The sequence below is a fragment of the Triturus cristatus genome, chromosome 4_1 (genome assembly GCF_964204655.1).
Source record: "Triturus cristatus chromosome 4_1, aTriCri1.1, whole genome shotgun sequence".
NCBI classification, from domain to species: Eukaryota; Metazoa; Chordata; class Amphibia; order Caudata; family Salamandridae; genus Triturus; species Triturus cristatus.
The window spans coordinates 60,053,348-60,072,097 of NC_140585.1; the positions used below are offsets into that span (position 1 = coordinate 60,053,348).

The 18,750-nt window shown below is 42.8% G+C and overlaps 1 protein-coding gene across 1 annotated transcript in view; it reads right to left on the bottom strand.

Annotated features, from left to right (window-relative positions):
• Window positions 1-1,409: 1,409 nt before the first annotated feature.
• LOC146839505 (uncharacterized) overlaps window positions 1,410-18,750 on the bottom strand; it is an 87,434-nt gene continuing 70,093 nt past the window's right edge. The window contains exon 2 of the mRNA XM_085651544.1: window positions 1,410-5,106. Coding sequence (XP_085507670.1) covers window positions 3,048-4,394 — 1,347 coding nt within the window. The 5' untranslated portion in view covers window positions 4,395-5,106 and the 3' untranslated portion in view covers window positions 1,410-3,047. The remainder of the gene's footprint in view (window positions 5,107-18,750) is intronic.

The following is an 18,750-nucleotide window of genomic DNA, read 5'->3' on the forward strand; positions in this document are numbered from 1 at the left end:
GGCCCAGGCAGGAGCTGGTTTGGCAGTTCGGGCTGGACTGTTCCCATGAGGCACAGGGTCAAGACTGATTTGCGTATGGCCAGGTCAAAACTGGGTTGGCATGGTGAGCAAAAGAATGATGGATTTAACCCAGATCTGTTGACCTGGGTGAATTTTTTTATTAGTTCTGCATTCTGTCCATCGATTGCGTGTCTCGCCATAAGTGCGCCAAGTATGCCCAGACGTGTGTCCCGGGCCCACTGTGCCACTGGATTCAAGCTATCCTGGCTCATGGGGGTGAAACCCCGGCACCGGTTCTAGGATACTTGTTTCTGGTCCAGGGAGGACCTGGCTTGGCCATTCGGGCTGGACTGTTCCCATGAAGCACAGGGTCAAGACTGATTTGCATAAACTGGGGTGGCATGGAGAGCAAAAGAATGATGGATTTAACTCAGATCTCTTTACTAGGGGGTGAATGTTTTCATTTGTTCTGCATTCAGTCCATCAATTGTGTGTCTATTGCTTTCTCATCCTAAGTGTGCCGGCTATGCCCAGACGTGGGTCCCGGGCCCACTGTGCCACTGGATTCAAGCTATTCTTGCTGATGAGGTGTGAAACCCCGAAATCGGTTCTAGGATGCTTGTTTCCGGCCCAGGGAGGGCCTGGTTTGACAGTTCGGGCTGGACTGTTCCCATGAGGCACAGGGTCAAGACTGATTTGCATATGGCCAGGTCTAAACTGGTGAGCAAAAAAATGATGGATTTAACACAGATCTCTTGACTGGGGGGTGAATATTTTGATTTGTTCTGCTTTCAGACCATCAATTGTGTGTCTTTTGCTGTAAAGTACTCAACATTCTGTGGTATTTTTATGGATTATTAACAAGCGGAGTGCCAGGATACAGACATATTTTAGGTTTCCTAAATAAATCAGGTATTACTTGGGTAAAAACAACTGAATTACGTTCCCAAAACAGGAGTGAAGCCCAGATCTCAGTATTACAGGTAGCACTTCTCTATTCATTAACACAGAAGGAGAGGTAGTACCATCTCAAGCAAAGAACCGCCTCTCATTCTGAGAGAAGGCATACTGGTGGGAAAGGTCCCCTCTAATACCACCTGCGTCAGACTCCCCTCTGGAAGCAGTCATCGTATTGAGATTCGACCCCTCTATTGCCAAATAAACTAGGCTCCTTGCTGACATCACAAATCATCTTTATAGTTTAGGGAATAAATCACATTTTAGATCTCCTTCTTTACAATCAGCAGTCAAATATCAAAATAATAAATGAGTTGTTTTATTACATATCAAAAAACATACATTTCTTATTACTATGTATAATCTAGTCATCATTGTGTGCATTTCATAGCATCATGATTGTTCTTGCTGTATCATAATTTAGTTCAAGTTAATGTTAAAGTAAATTGAGTTTGATCCTGGTACACACCTCTGTAGCGTGGTTTTTAAAGGCTCTTGGATGTCCATACATGGGTGGTGTTTGGATGTTTAGTTATGTATCATTCATTCAGATTTACAAAGTATTGGGTTTCACATTTATTATGCCACTAATGGCTGAACAAACCACTTGTTCCTAAATATAAATTGTCCAGTTTAGAATTGTTAACGTGAAATTAAAGTGAGTTTGACCCTGGAGCAAATCCCTGTAGTGTGTTATGTATAGGATGGGTGTGCTGAAGAGCAGTCTTGTTGCTGTTCCTCACTGGCTGGGGGGTGGTGTGTTGATGATGATGATGATGGTCGGCAGCAGGAAGAACTTCCTGGACTCAGCACTTTGTTAAAATGACCTCGGTGGAAAGCATTAGTTTCTACTATCTTTGGCTACTGAAGATGTATCCTTTCTTCTGATGTGCATATTATATCGGTGAACTCCTTCCTTAGGCATGGCTGGGCTATAAGAGCACTGTTTATTTGGCAGCCCCAGCAACACAAGAGCACCTTACAGATGATTCAGAATGCTACGATCTGTTTTATTTGTCGGAGGATGTCTCAACTGTATCACAAAGTTTCACTGTTTGCTAACGAGGCAGCACATACTTTTTATGTCCATTCATTCACCGGCAGTTTATAAAACTAGGGTTTCTTTTTGCTTGTAAAAACAAACCGGAATATCATTTGTGTCAAAACTCAGTATCATTTCTGTTCCTTTTCTTCTAAATCCAGATTTATTTTCCAGTGTCAAGGTTCAAGAAATGTAAAGCAGGGAGTTGATAGTTCTGGACTCTGAGAGCTGGAATTCTTTACTGCTCAAGATTCAATCTTTACCTAACCGTCAAGAAACTTAGTAAGAATTAAACTTAACAACAGCTCTCTCTTAGATTTTGCCATCATGCACAGATTCTGTCCTTTAAACAGTTAGGATTTGGTTGAGTGATTCTCTGTAAATAAAAAAAACCATCTAAAATATATTCATATACAATTAATATGATCATGAATCATTTACATAGTCAGAGGTGAGCCAGAAAATGTTTCAAGGATCCAGCTTGATATTGGATATTTGGGAAGTGCCACTATGGTGGGTGCATTTACAGATTCATGTGATGATTGTAATGAGCATCATTTCTCCGGCGTCAGGGCTTCGTAGGTAAATGTTGTGCACTGCAGGCATTATCACTCACAGTTACAGGTCACAATTTCCTACTTTAAATTCTTGTGCCTATGGATGTTGTTCTCTAGCAGCTGTCATTCAACCAGTTGTTGCACAAAATGACCAAATGCCAAAATCAGCTACAAATACTCTCAATCAGGGAATTGTAAGCGCGCTACTCACCCGTGAGGGTCTCATGGCGCTGAGAGGGGGGGAGGGGGGGAAGGGGGGATGGTATGCAGATCTGTTCAGCTGAAGAGCCAGGTCTTGAGAGCATTTCTGAAGGTGTCCAGGGAGGGAGCGCATCTGATGTCTGTCGGTAGTTCATTCCAGGTCTTGGCTGCAATGTGAGAGAACGATCTTCCGCCTGCTCTAGCTCTGTGGATGCGCAGGATTTCAGCTAGTGGGAGGTTGGTGGATCGGAGGTTTCTATTGGGTACTCTCCAGTCTATGCTTGTTAAACTTATTCATGTGCGTTGTGTTTATAGGTTTTATCACTAATCCCTGTAGTTAACTGACAATCGTTTCCACAACTACTTCCAAATCCACTGCAATGGTATGGTTTCTCCCCTGCATGTGTTTGCTGATGTCTTCGTAGAATTGATAATCGACTAAAGCTCTTCGCACATTTAGTGCACTTGAATGGCTTTTCCCTTAAGTGTGTTCGCTGATGATTCCTTAATGTTGAAGGGTCACTAAAACTACTTCCACATTCACTGCAGTGGTAGGGTCTTTCACCTGTGTGTGTTCTTTGATGTCTTTGTAAGTCTGATAATTGACTAAAGCACTTCACACACTCACTGCACTTGAATGTTTTTTCCCCTGTGTGTGTTCGCTGATGATTCCTTAATGTTGAAGAATGACTAAAACGATTTCCACATTCATTGCAATCATATGGTTTTTCCCCTGTGTGTGTTCGCTGGTGGCACCGTAGGCTTGATAACTTATTGAACCTCTTCATACATTCAGTGCACTGTAATGGCTTTTCCCCTGTGTGTCTTCGCTGATGAATCCTGAGAGTTGAGGAATCAGTAAAACGACTTCCACATTCAATGCAATGGTATGGTTTTTCCCCAGTGTGTGTTCGATTATGTTTTTGTAGGTCTGAGAACCCACTAAAGCTCTTTACACATTCACTGCACTGGAATGGCTTTTCCCCTGTGTGTCTTCGCTGATGAATCCTGAGAGTTGAGGAATCAGTAAAACTACTTCCACATTCAATGCAATGGTATGGTTTTTCCCCAGTGTGTGTTCGTTTATGTTTTTGTAGGTCCAATAACCAACTAAAGCTTTTCACACATTCACTGCAATGGTATGGTTTTTCTCCTGTGTGTGTTCGCAAATGTGTTTGTAGATTTGATAACTGACTGAATTTCTTTAAACATTCACTGCAATGGTATGGTTTTTCTCCTGTGTGTGTTTGCTGATGTCTTTGAAGATTTGATAACTGACTGAATTTCTTCACACATTCATTGCAATGGTATGGTTTTTCTCCTGTGTGTGTTCGCTGATGTCTTTGAAAATTTGATAACCGACTAAAGCTCTTCACACATTCAGTGCAATGGTACGATTTTTCCCCTGTATGTCTTCGCTGATGATCTTTTAGGAGTCCTAACTGACTAATGTTCTTCACACATTCATTGCAATTGCACGTTGCTTCTCCTGTATATATTTGTTGATGGCTCTTTAGTAGTGATGACCAACTAAAGCTCTTGCTGCATGTGTATGATTTTTCTTTCTTGGTTAGTGTCTCTGGGTCGGGTTTATATTTGTCTGCATCCCATGACTGTGTTTCCTGAAGAGATAACATGGTTGATAAAACACTTGTGTTATTCTCACATTCCCTGTATGTGTGTGGTATTTTGGATGCTTGATATCAGATTTCACAACGAAATACAAGACTCACCAACTACATATATTATATTTGTGACAAGTAAAGCTTCTTTGTATGTGGTTATGTCTTTAGATTGCATAATGGTTTTGCATGTTTACGGGTAAAGATTAGTCTTCCTTCAGGTCGATGCAAATTAGGACAGTCTGTTGTAGATCAGAGACCCTCTCTTTCCTTTACCCTTCAGTCGTCTGGATCCACTCCATTGTGCTTTTCTCTTGCTCCTGTGGTTTGGTCAGAAAGAGTACCTAGAGCACTGAATGGTGGTCTGCCATTATTACAGGAAGCGGAGCAATGCTGTATCCACCTCATACCGAACACATGATCAAAGCTGGTGGTGGATGCCTTTTTACACAGGAGGTGGTTTCTCAGTGTTGGTGCCTTAATTTTCTAGAGGTCATTCTTAGTCCTGTTGCGGGGAGGTGCACAGCTCAGACTCTTAAATCCACTGAATTGCTCTGGACTGCCTCTTCCAGGATATATCAGTTTATGTTCAGGTTCCTCAGTCTCTGACTGTGCAGATCCTTTCCTGAATACTGGAGCTCATTTTCTCTACCCACTTTTTTCAGATTTGCACGATTACGGTCATTATTCAAAATCATTTGTGCATTCAAGGCTGGTTTCCTATTGGCTGTAAAGAGATTTAAAATCACTAAATGGAAATGTAAGAGAATGTGAATACACAATATTTAACTAGTTGTAAAATACATCTCTTCTTTACCATTTATGAAAGTTACCAAGAGATATTTCACCATACACAGATATTTAACTAAATCTTCTATTGAACATGTCACAATTACTTACTTCGGAAAAGGAGTTGATTTTCCAGTGTTCATAGAGTAACTTAGAACAGAAAGAGCACACATGGATGCCCACTCGCTAGAGGTACAGCTTTAGGAAGATGCACATGGTCAAAATTGTATTTAAACAAGAAGGGATTGTGTAAGAAGAGATGGACCAGGATGTGCTGCTGTCACTTCAGTTTCAGGAAGTGTATAACAACAGTAACCCTTTCAAGAACTACATGACAAAGAAAACTCTTCCTGAAGTATATATTAAAGGTAACGCTTCAGGAAGTATATAACAAATGCAGCTCTATTCACACTCTTCTTGACAATACTTTCCAGTTCACACTGGATCGGCTGAAGTTCCAACTCCTGTCTTTACTTTTCTGGTTGTTAAGTTATCTTTGCCACTTACCTGGGGTTGGTTCAAGCATTTGTTGAAAGATTGTAGCATTTATTATAGAGATTCCATCACAACCAGTAACATACCTGCGATATCTCTGCTGCCAATACGTGTCTGCTTTATGTCTTTCCTACCTTACCATGGTGTCTGACTTAATGTCTTCCATTTGGTGCCAGCATGCTACTCTGTGGGTGGTTGGGCCGTTGGCAGAGTGGGATAAGATGTCCGTTGCTTGAGGGTGAGTGCAGCACTTACACCTTTGGGCAATTCTTACATTCAGATTTCCCTTACTCTCTTACTCTCTGTTCATCACCTTCCATACTCCCTTATGTCTGCATACTCCCTCAACAGGGTTAATTGACACCTACAGCAGGGAAGTGACTTGATGCACCCAGCAGACATCAGGTGATGGTCTGATAGTCAAAAGGCGATGGTTGGCAGTACAGGGATCACAAGCATCATTAAAGAAGTTCGCCTGGGGCATATAAATGGAGGAAGTGCACAGGTAGCTACTTATGCAGTACAAACAGGGGAGGTAAACATGTAGTTACAAGCTCCTTTTTGGGTCTGTTTCAGGCCTTTACTGAGCTGGGTACTGGTGTGCAGTATCATATTACCACGGCTAATAAGGGCACTGGCTGCATGGGTGTTACCATTTTGACCCTTTACAAGAGGGTAGCCGAGCCTTAGAAAGCACAACACCTGGAAGCTGCCTGCCTTGAGGGAGAGGTGAGGGTCCAGGTGTCAGGCAATATCAGCAAATGACATAAAAGGATTCTAAAAACACACTGCTTTTCGTGCGTACCGACAACAGATCCAAGGTGCATTTGCTATCGGCCCACTCTCTAAAACTCAGATTCCCTTTCCAGTGCCTCTGAGACTACAACTGCTTCTAGGCCCCCTTCCTGTAATGGTGTTTTTCTCTGCTACAACATTGATTGCAGACTTGACCAATGATTTGGAGTTCGGCAGAATGGTTATTGCATCACAAATGTGACCGATATCCCAGTCCACCTTACTACAATTGTCACAGGATAAAATGCACTTCTAATATGGCAGACGTGATACCTGTCACACTTGTGATGGAGTAACCTGTCTGCCAAAATCTAAATGAGACCTTTGGTGTACATTGTGTCCAATGTCTTGTGGAAATATGGATTTTTCTGATCAGTTATGTCCCCTATCTTGGACCCCAACGGTTTCATGTATGAATCACAAGTACATGTATGTTCCCTCCAGTTCCAGTTATGAAGACGCAAACACATGTGCGTCCACCGTCAACATGTCCTCTGTCAGATCCGCCATGAATAGGCCGGATATTCCATTCCTAAGTATGAAAGGCTACCGGCTTTATATGGTTCACTTATGCCATTTTACAGTCCAGGCAAGTAGGCCCTGATTCTGTCATCAAACTCTTCTTGCCTTCTGCCTCTGAAAGCTCCAGTCTGAGCCTGCATCTGTGACCATGAACTTTGTCTCATTCTCTGCGCGGCTCACGAAGCCTGACATCAGCCTATTCTCTGCCAAAAACTGTATTTCACCTTCGAAATTATCTGCTCCGTTCCCTGCCCAATGCATTCCTGTCTAGTAGTTTAAGTAAACATTCTTCCAGCTACCGAGCAAAGGGCCCGGCTTCTCTGTCTTTATGCAAGTAATTCATAGCCCTGTTACCATGGAATATTCCTACCCCCTCGCATTTAGTGTAGACACTTAGACGCTTGTACACGCACTAGTCAGTATAGTCAGTATAGAATAAGATTCTATCCTAAGAGACCTTTCTTTTTGGATAACACAGTTCTTTAAACATAGGATATTAGATATGATTTGGGATTAGGTTGACATAACCCCAGACTTTTGTCTCCACATGTAGAGCTAAATGTCAAGTCCCTTTCTCCCTCTAGTTGCACGTCAATCACACGTCATGCGACTGTGCACGCATCTCTGCCAAATATTTCTGCTGACATTGCAGGATTCTCCAGGTATCCACCCACACATGACAAATTACCCATTATCATCAAGTGGACGCCCACATGGACGCCCACCTTCACGCCTACTTACACGCCCACATGCTCTTATCTCATTCTCTCTTGCTCTTTTGCTTACGTACAATTGAGAAATGTATATATACTGTACTCTGTGAATAATGTTTTGAGAATATTGAGAATACTTTTGAGCCCCTTTCCAGATCCAATTTTGGTGATGGAAATATTCTCCCTTTGACTCGAGTTATTGGAATAAATCCCTTTATGAACCTGATACCACAGACTCAGCCTCTTGCTTTATTCATGATCTTATTTATATTTTAAAAGTCTGACAGCGTAATATTTTATTTACCACATAATGGCGCCCGAACAGTTTAATCTCTTTCCCCACACGCCGGTGATGAAGGTCCAGTTTTGCCCCCTTCCATAGCCGTGATGGACTTCAAGCGCGCACGTCGCGGGTCTTCCCGCCAACTCCCTCAGGCCAACGAAGGGGACAGACTGCGACCAGGCATCCATACGAGGCGGTGAGGAACGCAGATTGTCCTACCCAGAGCCCACCTGCGAGAGAGCTGTGTCCGAGGTATACAGAGGCCCACCAAGTGTCCAGAGTGTCCGAAGTTTTCGAGTCGAGTCCAGTCCGGTTCAAGTTCAGTTCAGTTTCCGAGGCCTTCCGTTTCCGAGCTACCCGGTGAGTACCATTACTGGGGAGGCGTTCTGACGTGCACATAGGTTGTGCCGGTCAAGACGGGTTTGGGTACACAAATCCGGTCTGCACTGTTTCAGCAGTGTATCTGTACTGTTTAGCAGTATATCTAGTATATCAAGTAATAAATTCAGAATACTCAGATAATGCCGAGTATTATGTTTAGTGATTAAGTTTTCCTTAGATCGTCATCATCATTGTTGCTCAGTTAAATGTTAGATGTTAAATGTTTTAAATACGTTCTGCATATTGTGGTGTGAATGACTGTTCATTATTGTGTTCATTGTATTAAGTGTGTTCAAGTAATAAGGTCTAAAAATGCCGCTATTTTCAAAATTAAGACAGATCAAAACTAGAAAAGGGGTACTCGAAGAAGCTGTTCCCATTCCACCTAGGGACACTCCAGGGTACTTTATGTATCATAAGCATGGCCTAGATGCCGTATTATTTCTTGATTTATGGGTGGACTGCACCAGGGATTTACCAGAAAGTCAGAGGTGGCCCGCATTTGGGACATGGGATGCAGATTGCATCATGAGAGTAGAAGAAATGTTATGGAAAAAGACAGCCAGACAGTGACTGAAATATGACATTGAATTATGGCGTAAAGAATTGCATAGACGCACAGAGTAAACGCTCAGAAAAGAAGAGAAAAGTAGGGAGGATTCAGACAAAGCCCGAGAAAACGTGTTAGTTGAGGAAGGTATACGAGAAAAAGCAGAACAAGTAGATGGACAACGAAACACTCTTATGGAAGAGAAAATGTAGACCAGCTTGGAAGGATGCCATTGAGTTTTGGCGCAAGGAGTCACATAGTAGGTCAGAGTAAGTGTTTCACGAAGCAGAGAGGAGTAGACTGGAGTCTGGAAAAGCCAAGGAACAGATGTTACAGGAGTAATTGGAGTAGGTAAAATGAGCGCAGGCTGACAGAGAAAGAAATATTGACGTTGCTGGTATTTATCCCGTCCTTTCAGAGGACCTAGCAAGAGTGGCCCCAGTAGAAAGACCAGTTAGAGTGCCACCGCAAGTACCTGGATACATATAATAATGATATAGTAGCCCAAAGGTTCTTGAGCCTCCCACCAAACGAACAGCGCATGGCTGGTGTTTTCATGGTCCCACATTTGTTCACGTTGTTAAAAGGGAATTGGGAGGGTTGTAGCTAGAGAAAGAGCAACACCTGTGATTTGATGACACCCCTAATGTACAAAGTGCTAACGAAAAAGTAATTTTTGAAAAGTTTAGCTTGAAAAAAAAAAAAAAAAAAAAAAAAAAAAGAATTGTGGGTATTTCGAATTTGCAAATTGTTCAAGAATACAGGGTTGTGTTCTTGGTGGTCCAGTGAGCCAATGTGCTGGGTCAAGTCGGTGAGATTATGACCCCCTGAGAGCAAATTGTATATAAAAATAATTTTTCAATTGAGCGAATTATTGCAGTTTTTATGGAATTGAGTAGTCTTTTTGTCTTTGACAGCTTCAGAGTGAGGAGAAGGTGGGGGCTGTGTAGAGCAGTATGTGATACAGAAATCGGAGACAGATTCTGACCTTGTAGCCAGTGTAGGTGGGGGCCGGTGAGAGGAGCAGAACAGAGGCACTGCTTAGAAAGCTTCTCTGACATCGCATCTGTGTAATGCCTGCAGCCGGAGCAACGAAAAAAAGTTGGCTGGCAGCCCAGGCTCAGGCCGCGCTGAGGGGCTATTTTTAACTTCTCTGATAAGACAGGGCAGCTGAGAAATGTAAGTCGAGAAAGATTCCCTTGGTCTATTCTGTGCTAAACAAGTGCCCCGGGGAAATGTCTATGGAGAAGATTTGTTTTATTTTTTAGAAAATGCTATATTGCTTCTGGCCAGAAAGTAAAATGTTGCTCTTGCTTGGAATTTTAAGGGCTATGTGCCTATATAAAAACGATTTTCAAATTCAGACATTTTTGAATTGTGGCCACAAGCTGCCACCAGTTGCATTGGATAAATGATCCAGTGGTTAAAAGTCTGTGAGGAGAGATGAGAGGTGCGTCTTCGTCTGGGACATTAGGGTACATTGTGTTGACGAAGATGCATAGCTCATTTTTATAAAAGAAAACAAACAGGTTCGTGTGTTCTTCGTTTTTGATTATTATTGCTGATTCTGTTTTTATAAAAGAAAACAAACAGGTTCGTGTGTTCTTCGTTTTTGATTATTATTGCTGATTCTGTGTGTCAGACTTGACACGGTGATTTCAGATGGGGGTGTATAGGGCAGGTAAATGAATTATTGATTATAAGCCTGACAAATTAAGCAGGCCAGAATGTTCGCCTCTGAGCTGTAGGTACTGTAATTGCGCATCGCTGCTCATTTATATATGTTAGTGCAACTGTCTATGCTTTCTGTGCTTGGTATACTGATGGCTTGGCATATGTATTTTATATATGTTTTGTTTTTGTGTTGTATTGACCAGTCTGTTTAGCGTTTAATACCAAGTTCTCCTGTGCAAGTACAGAGATAGTCGTGACGACGGCGATCTTTGCACAGCGCTTGGCTGGAACTTGTTCACAATTACTAAATTTCACAGACGTGATATTACCTTTATCATGCTGTCAAAATAGCAGACAACACGTTATCAGTGTATGTCTAATTGGTGTTGGTGATGAATGAAATAAATGGAAAAATTATGCAAGACTAAAATATTTTTCACATGACTGCCTTTCTCTTATAGACAGGCAGCCTCGGTCATATGTTTCCAGATTGGACATTAAGGAACAATTATGATCTGTGCACTCGCATCTTAACTCTTGAAAGGCCTGTTTTAAATAAGGACTGCCACCACAGAGTGACAAATGAGGCTCGGTATTTAGGGTAATGAGAAAATATCTGGCAGGATTTCCTTTTTAAAGTTTGCTTTAGTAAGCTCATTCTTGTAAGTGGTGGCCCCAAAAGTTGACTCGTTTTTAAATTAGGCTCTTTATTGTATAGGTGGAAATTATTGCAAAATGACTGATTTCTTTAGCAGGTAAATTATTAATTATCAACATTAACAACTGTTCTTAAGCTTGGTTTTCCGAATATTTAGGTAATTTAGCATTCCTATTAGGGCCTACTAGCATTAATATTGACTTCAGGTTGGTGTAGGTTCATGTAATAGGGACATTTGCATATGAGATGTCATTTGGCCAGCTTATGAGCTAACACAATGAGGTTGTACATTAATTTGAAGGATTTCTCGCCGTTTCAAATACGCTGTGTATCTCCTATAATTTTGCTTACGCCCAGTAGCTACACACAGGGATTAATAGTGTTGACAAGACACAGGGTTTGATAGTGTTTGACAGCAGTGAAATCTGTTTCAGATTTCCTCCTGTCAAAAAGGGGGGGAAGGAGGAGAATATTGGCTTTCTGCTGGCCCCTGAGGAGGTTCGCTTCCCGCTAGCCCCTTAAGAAATTAAGCCCCTTAGAAATTAGCCCCCTTAGAAATTAAGCCAAGGAAATAGGTATGGTGTTTTCCCCTTTTTCTCATGTTTTATTGTGATCTTTCAGGGGAATTAGTCCAAGCCCCTAATACAGCTTCTACTAAAGTCCTCCCTTGGACACAAGAACACACTGTGGCATTTGAAGAATTAAAGAGAGCTTTATGTCAAGCACCAGTTTTAGCAAACCCTGATTACAACAAATCGTTTATGTTTTTTGTGACAGAGCGGGATGGAACAGCACTATCTGTCCTGACACAAGATCATGCAGGAAAACACGAGCCCTGTGCTTATTTTTCTAGTACATTAGACCCAGTAGCACAGGCTTTGCCTGCGTGCCTAAAATCAGTTGCAGCAACGGCCTTAGCCATAAGACAAAGTGACTTGATAGTGCTGGGCCACCCTCTGACAGTACAAGTACCACACGCAGTAGAGGTTCTCTTGAACCGGACACAAACACAACACCTGACTGTAGCTAGACTGACAGGCTATGAGCCAACGTTATTTCAACCACACATAGAGATCAGACGATGCAACATACTGAATCCTGCTACCCTTTTGCCCTCCAGTACAGAAAGCGTTTCACCACACGACTGTGTTGAAGTAATACATACCGTGACTAAACCAAGACAAGACTTGACAGACGTTGCACTCCCAGACCCCGACCTAACACTATATGTTGACGGCTCATGCATGAGGACAGGGGCGGGAGAATTAGTGGCAGCATATGCAGTGACTACTGATACTGTAATAATAGAGACTAAAAGAATAGACATATTGTCAGCACAAGCAGCAGAGCTCATCGCCCTGACACAAGCGTGCATAAGAGCTAAGCACCTAAGAGTAAACATTTACACCGATTCTCTGGCGAGAAAGAGGTTTCTTGACCTCTCATGGGGCCAAGATACAGCATGGCCCCCATATTCAAGCCCTACTGGAAGCAATACATTTACCAACAGCCATAGCTATCCTAAAATGTAAAGCACATACTAGAGCCACAGATACCATTTCCCAAGGCAATGATCTGGCAGACCGAACAGCTAAACAGACAGCTCAGACCCCACTAGACATGACAAAGTTACAGGTTCAATAAGTGTCCAAAGCCATGACAGTTAGGGATCCTTCCAAGGATGTACAAGACATACAGACACATGCTACTGTAGACGAATTAAAGAAATGATCGGAACAAGGAGGGGTACTGACTGATCAGGGTTGGATGAATAAGGGCAAATCCATATGGTTTTCTTTCTGATTCAATGGTACAAATAATCATAAATACCGCACATAGTCCTACACACTTAGGAGAGAAAGCAATGATAGATAGCTTACAGAATATATGGTTCAACAAGCACCTGCGTGCAGCAGCGAAACAAAAGGTCAGAACATGTATGATCTGTTGCCAATTCAATCCAGGTAAAGGCATTCCGATGGAACAAGGTGGATTCCATCCACCTGACCACCCTTTTGAAGTGCTCCAAATGGATTATATCCAAATAAACAGATGTAGAGGTTACAAATATGTTCTGGTACTAATGAAGCAGGTGTCCCTTCTGTTAGGGTATACCTGGAAATTCCATTGTGTGCGACATCCTGAAGCAGCAGGCCTTGTAGAAAGACATAATCAGACATTAAAAATTTGCGCAGACAAAGGTATAGATTGGATGGTAGCCCTGCCGGTTGCCCTCTTTTACATGCGAATGGTAGCTCATTCTAGAACAGGCTTATCTCCCTATGAAGTGGTCTTTGGTAGACCACCAAATATGTGGGCACTCCAATGCCTAAAAGATTACTGATGCTGACAGATTACCTGGCTTCCTTGATGTCTGCACTACTCTCTTGTTGTTCGCAGGTTGCTGCCGCCTTCCCTGACAACACCCAGGTCAAAGAATACTCCATCGCTCCTGGATGGAAGGCGCCAAAGTCAGTGCTCTGGACCACGGGGACGGCCGTTAAAGTCAAAGTGCACCTTCACCACTCTTTTACAAAGGAAAAAGACTTTAAACTTGGATTTTGGATTTTGAACACCATTTTCTAGAGGAGACTCCCCAGAAGTTTCCACAAAGCTAAACTTTGATCTAAGAAGTCAGAACCCGTTTGATCAATTAAGTCCACTAGGTGGTGAAGCGGTTGAACATGTATTCTGGCTTGCATAAGATCTTGGACAATAATATTGATAAGAAAAAGCAAGATGTGCATCACGATAATATGTATCAGCTTAATACTACATGCTATTTTTCCTCCTATTGCCTCACTCTTATACTCCTCCACTAATGATACCATAAAGCACACATTTAGTGATCTGCCATCCTATGAGCTATCATATCGACTTGCCTTACGCAACAATACCTTTATTCAGATGCTGCACCATTCACATCAGACTAGCAATGCTACAGACTGCTGGGTCTGTGGCCGACTCCCCCCCTATCAGAACTATAAGGGAGTTTTGCCCCTCTTTCTCTATCCGTTCACACACAATGGCTCCTGTGGAGCATGGTTTAGTTTGATTAATTCCCTAGATTCGAATTCCGCAGTTTATCAAGACAACTGGGTATGGGGAAACCTGAACTTAGTTTTGCTTAAAGTCTGCTACCCTAACAAGGAGGGACTTCCCAAAAGAACAGGAACTGATCTAAGAAATGAAGTATATGGATTAGGTAATTTTACACTTAACCTCATGATCCTGAACGTTGAATCTGAAGCTACACCAATCTTGCCCGCCATGTCCGTATTCCCAGTAAAAGGGGAATTATGTATAAGAAAGAATGGCTCCATACACATGGGCCATAGTAAATGCACCACTGTAATAAAATTCAGTGATCAAGGCAAGTCTACATTTAGAGCTTCTCGTCATTCCTACTTTATATGTGGCCAGACCGCATATATACGCCTACCTCTAGATTGGGATGGTACCTGTTACATAGCATTCCTCCTACCACCTGTTTTCCTAGCTCCTCCTGATTATCATAGAAATACTCATTTAGTACACAAGAGACAGCAGAGAGATCTCCCAATTGTCGATTACACTGAAACAGCATGGGAAAAATACACAGATTTCAATAAAGGTTTCTTTCCCTATATAGGTACAGTTACCAATAGTAAGCTGATACGTAGATTAACCAGAACCCTTGAAGCAGTAGTGAACGAAACTATTTCCGCCTTAGGCAATTTAACAGAAGAGCAGTCTGCTATGCGGATTGTTGTGCTTCAAAATAGTCTTGTCCTTGACGTTATCCTGGCCGATAGGGGCGGAGCTTGTAGGGTCATCAAATCAAGCTGTTGCATTTTTCATACCAGAAAATTCGCCATCTGTATATAAAGCCATAACTCGCCTTCATAAGATTGTAAGCCAGATACACCAGAATCCAGGCACCTGGACTTGGTCCGGTTGGTTTTGGAGTGTATTATCTACCTTTGGATGGAGGGTCCTATCTTTCCTAGGTATTGGCCTTCTCATACTATTCAGTTGCTGTCTATGTCTACAATGTGGACCAGCGATCTGTGGTCTGTGTGCCACATCGTGTATTCCACCACCAAGATTTCATTCGTCACGGAAGAAGAAAGAAGAACAAATGATGTTATATGAACAGATCAATGGATTGATGAAGATTGATATCTCTTAACGGGCAAGTAGGGGACAAGGAGGGAATGTGGAAATATGGATTTTTCTGATCAGTTATGTCCCCTATCTTGGACCCCAACGGTTTCATGTATGAATCACAAGTACATGTATGTTCCATCCAGTTCCAGTTATGAAGACGCAAACACATGTGCGTCCACCGTCAACATGTCCTCTGTCAGATCCGCCATGAATAGGCCGGATATTCCATTCCTAAGTATGAAAGGCTACCGGCTTTATATGGTTCACTTATGCCATTTTACAGTCCAGGCAAGTAGGCCCTGATTCTGTCATCAAACTCTTCTTGCCTTCTGCCTCTGAAAGCTCCAGTCTGAGCCTGCATCTGTGACCATGAACTTTGTCTCATTCTCTGCGCGGCTCACGAAGCCTGACATCAGCCTATTCTCTGCCAAAAACTGTATTTCACCTTCGAAATTATCTGCTCCGTTCCCTGCCCAATGCATTCCTGTCTAGTAGTTTAAGTAAACATTCTTCCAGCTACCGAGCAAAGGGCCCGGCTTCTCTGTCTTTATGCAAGTAATTCATAGCCCTGTTACCATGAAATATTCCTACCCCCTCGCATTTAGTGTAGACACTTAGACGCTTGTACACGCACTAGTCAGTATAGTCAGTATAGAATAAGATTCTATCCTAAGAGACCTTTCTTTTTGGATAACACAGTTCTTTAAACATAGGATATTAGATATGATTTGGGATTAGGTTGACATAACCCCAGACTTTTGTCTCCACATGTAGAGCTAAATGTCAAGTCCCTTTCTCCCTCTAGTTGCACGTCAATCACACGTCATGCGACTGTGCACGCATCTCTGCCAAATATTTCTGCTGACATTGCAGGATTCTCCAGGTATCCACCCACACATGACAAATTACCCATTATCATCAAGTGGACGCCCACATGGACGCCCACCTTCACGCCTACTTACACGCCCACATGCTCTTATCTCATTCTCTCTTGCTCTTTTGCTTACGTACAATTGAGAAATGTATATATACTGTACTCTGTGAATAATGTTTTGAGAATATTGAGAATACTTTTGAGCCCCTTTCCAGATCCAATTTTGGTGATGGAAATATTCTCCCTTTGACTCGAGTTATTGGAATAAATCCCTTTATGAACCTGATACCACAGACTCAGCCTCTTGCTTTATGCATGATCTTATTTATATACTTAAAAGTCTGAGAGCGTAATATTTTATTTACCACAGTCTTCTAAGTGTCACCCCAAGCACAGACCACCACCTGACCCCTCCGTCCCCTTCCCCGCATGAGCTAGTCACTGGTAGCTCAATTCAAATGCCAATACCCTAGAGCAGAACCAAACTAAGCGCAGAGTCCAGTTCCGAGTCCTTAGGTAATGAAATGTATCTATATCTCTCTGAACTGACCAAACCTTACAGACTCCTCTCTAAACAGGTTGCCCAAAGGAAGGCGATGTGCACCTTCGTGGGCCTAACCTACACCATACCGCAGCCCAGCGACCGAGTCCTGATCCGCAACACTCATCGCCAGTGGAGAAAAGGCAAGTTTGAACAGCCCTTCAAAGTTGTCTTTTCAACTCCCACAGCTGTCAAGGTCGAAGGGAAAGAGTCATGGTACCACTTGTCAGATATTCTCTTGGACCCATCAATGCCACAACCATCAAAGGAGTCACCAGCACAGACTTTTTCCAATATGAACACTTTGGGGATAGAAGCCCCCGTAGGGCTACCACCGGACTTTACAAACTTTGCAGATAGGAGCGCCCATAGGGCTCCCCACCCCGGATTTTACATTGACGCATTGTCTTTTGCCCTATGTGCCTTTATGTTTTTTCAGCTAAATGTTACCTTACAGGAACAGGTCAAGTTTCAGCAAAGGACACCAGGTAAAGTGGTCCAGAGTGTGCCCCAGGATCTTACCCATTTAACATACAACTTCACTACAAACAATGATTACATAGCGCACTATCACACAACACCTGGTATTAACACATGATCTAAGTGGAGAGCAAAGCATCTACCCAACTCCTGCTATGTTTGCTAATTCATAACCTATGCAGTAGGTTCAGCTTCGTGCCTTTGTACACTTATAGGTATGACGAATAAAAGCCAAACTCCAGCCTAACACCAGAGCACCACAGTAAGTCACAGTGAACCTAACAAAGTACAATATCATACCCGAAGTCCTTTACATCCTGACACAGCAGGATGATATCCAGTTCGAGTTAAACAAACTAAAGAAAAAGGAGCAGAATTGGTATTGGAACTCAGGGCCTAAAACAGAGCCCCCCACAAGGGCTTCTTGGAGCTCACCAAGACCTCAGCCCATTGCATTAAAAAGTGTCAGCACAGGCACCAACCTGTGGACCAAGGCAAGCCCTAAGTATAACTAGAGCCATATTTATGAACAACAAGTGGTACCCCAATGCTCTATTAACCTGCAGAGCCATCAATTTGGGGAACAAAGGTGGGGGCGGGTTGAATGACACTCTACTGATCCAATGCCAAGACACCTAGAACTCAGAGGTAGGAGGGTATACATGATTAGAGGGTAATGAGAAGCTCATAGTGGTCAGGAAACTACCAGTGTACTCCTTGTGTCTTCGGGGGAAGGGGACGATTCCCAAAGGGGTGAACAGCAATATGCCAGAGTACAATCAGTAATAATGATATGTAGTTGGACACCTCTACCTTGATGAACTACTACTGGCAATGCGGCAACCACGCCTACACCCAGCTTGTCCCAGATTGGAGAGGGATCTGCTCACTGGTCACCCTCTACACGCCAACATAGTTCATACCCAGTGAAGGTCTTTCTGCACTGAATCACCCCATCAGCAAAGGCACCACGCTTCTACACCAAATATGCAAAACAGGTCAGCTGAGTGCTTTGGTTGGGACAGATTCAAGGACATTGCTGAAGAGTTCCGGTTCTTCACCAATGCGCAAATAGGTGTAGGAGGTTCAATCCCCTTCTTCATCAGCAAACCAAGGCCAACACTCGGTGGCTGCAGATCATCAGGTGGGAACTCCTTGAAATGATGAACACCACTGAAAATGGCCTAAACGCAAAGAAGAAATGTGTGCCATCTGCCTCATTGGGATGTAGAACCGGTATTTGTTGGACTTAATACCACAACGGAAGGGGGCGTATGCACCAAGATAGGTACAGTGTGCTGTACCTTCTTCACCATGAAAGGCCTGGACAATGGCACACTGTCAATCGCCTTCCAAACACTGTATAACCTACAGCAGGTCATGATTAAGGAAGGAGGTGCCCCAAACATAGAATGGTTCACAGGTCTTTTTTACCTGGGTATCAAGGTGGATCACAGGCCTATGCAA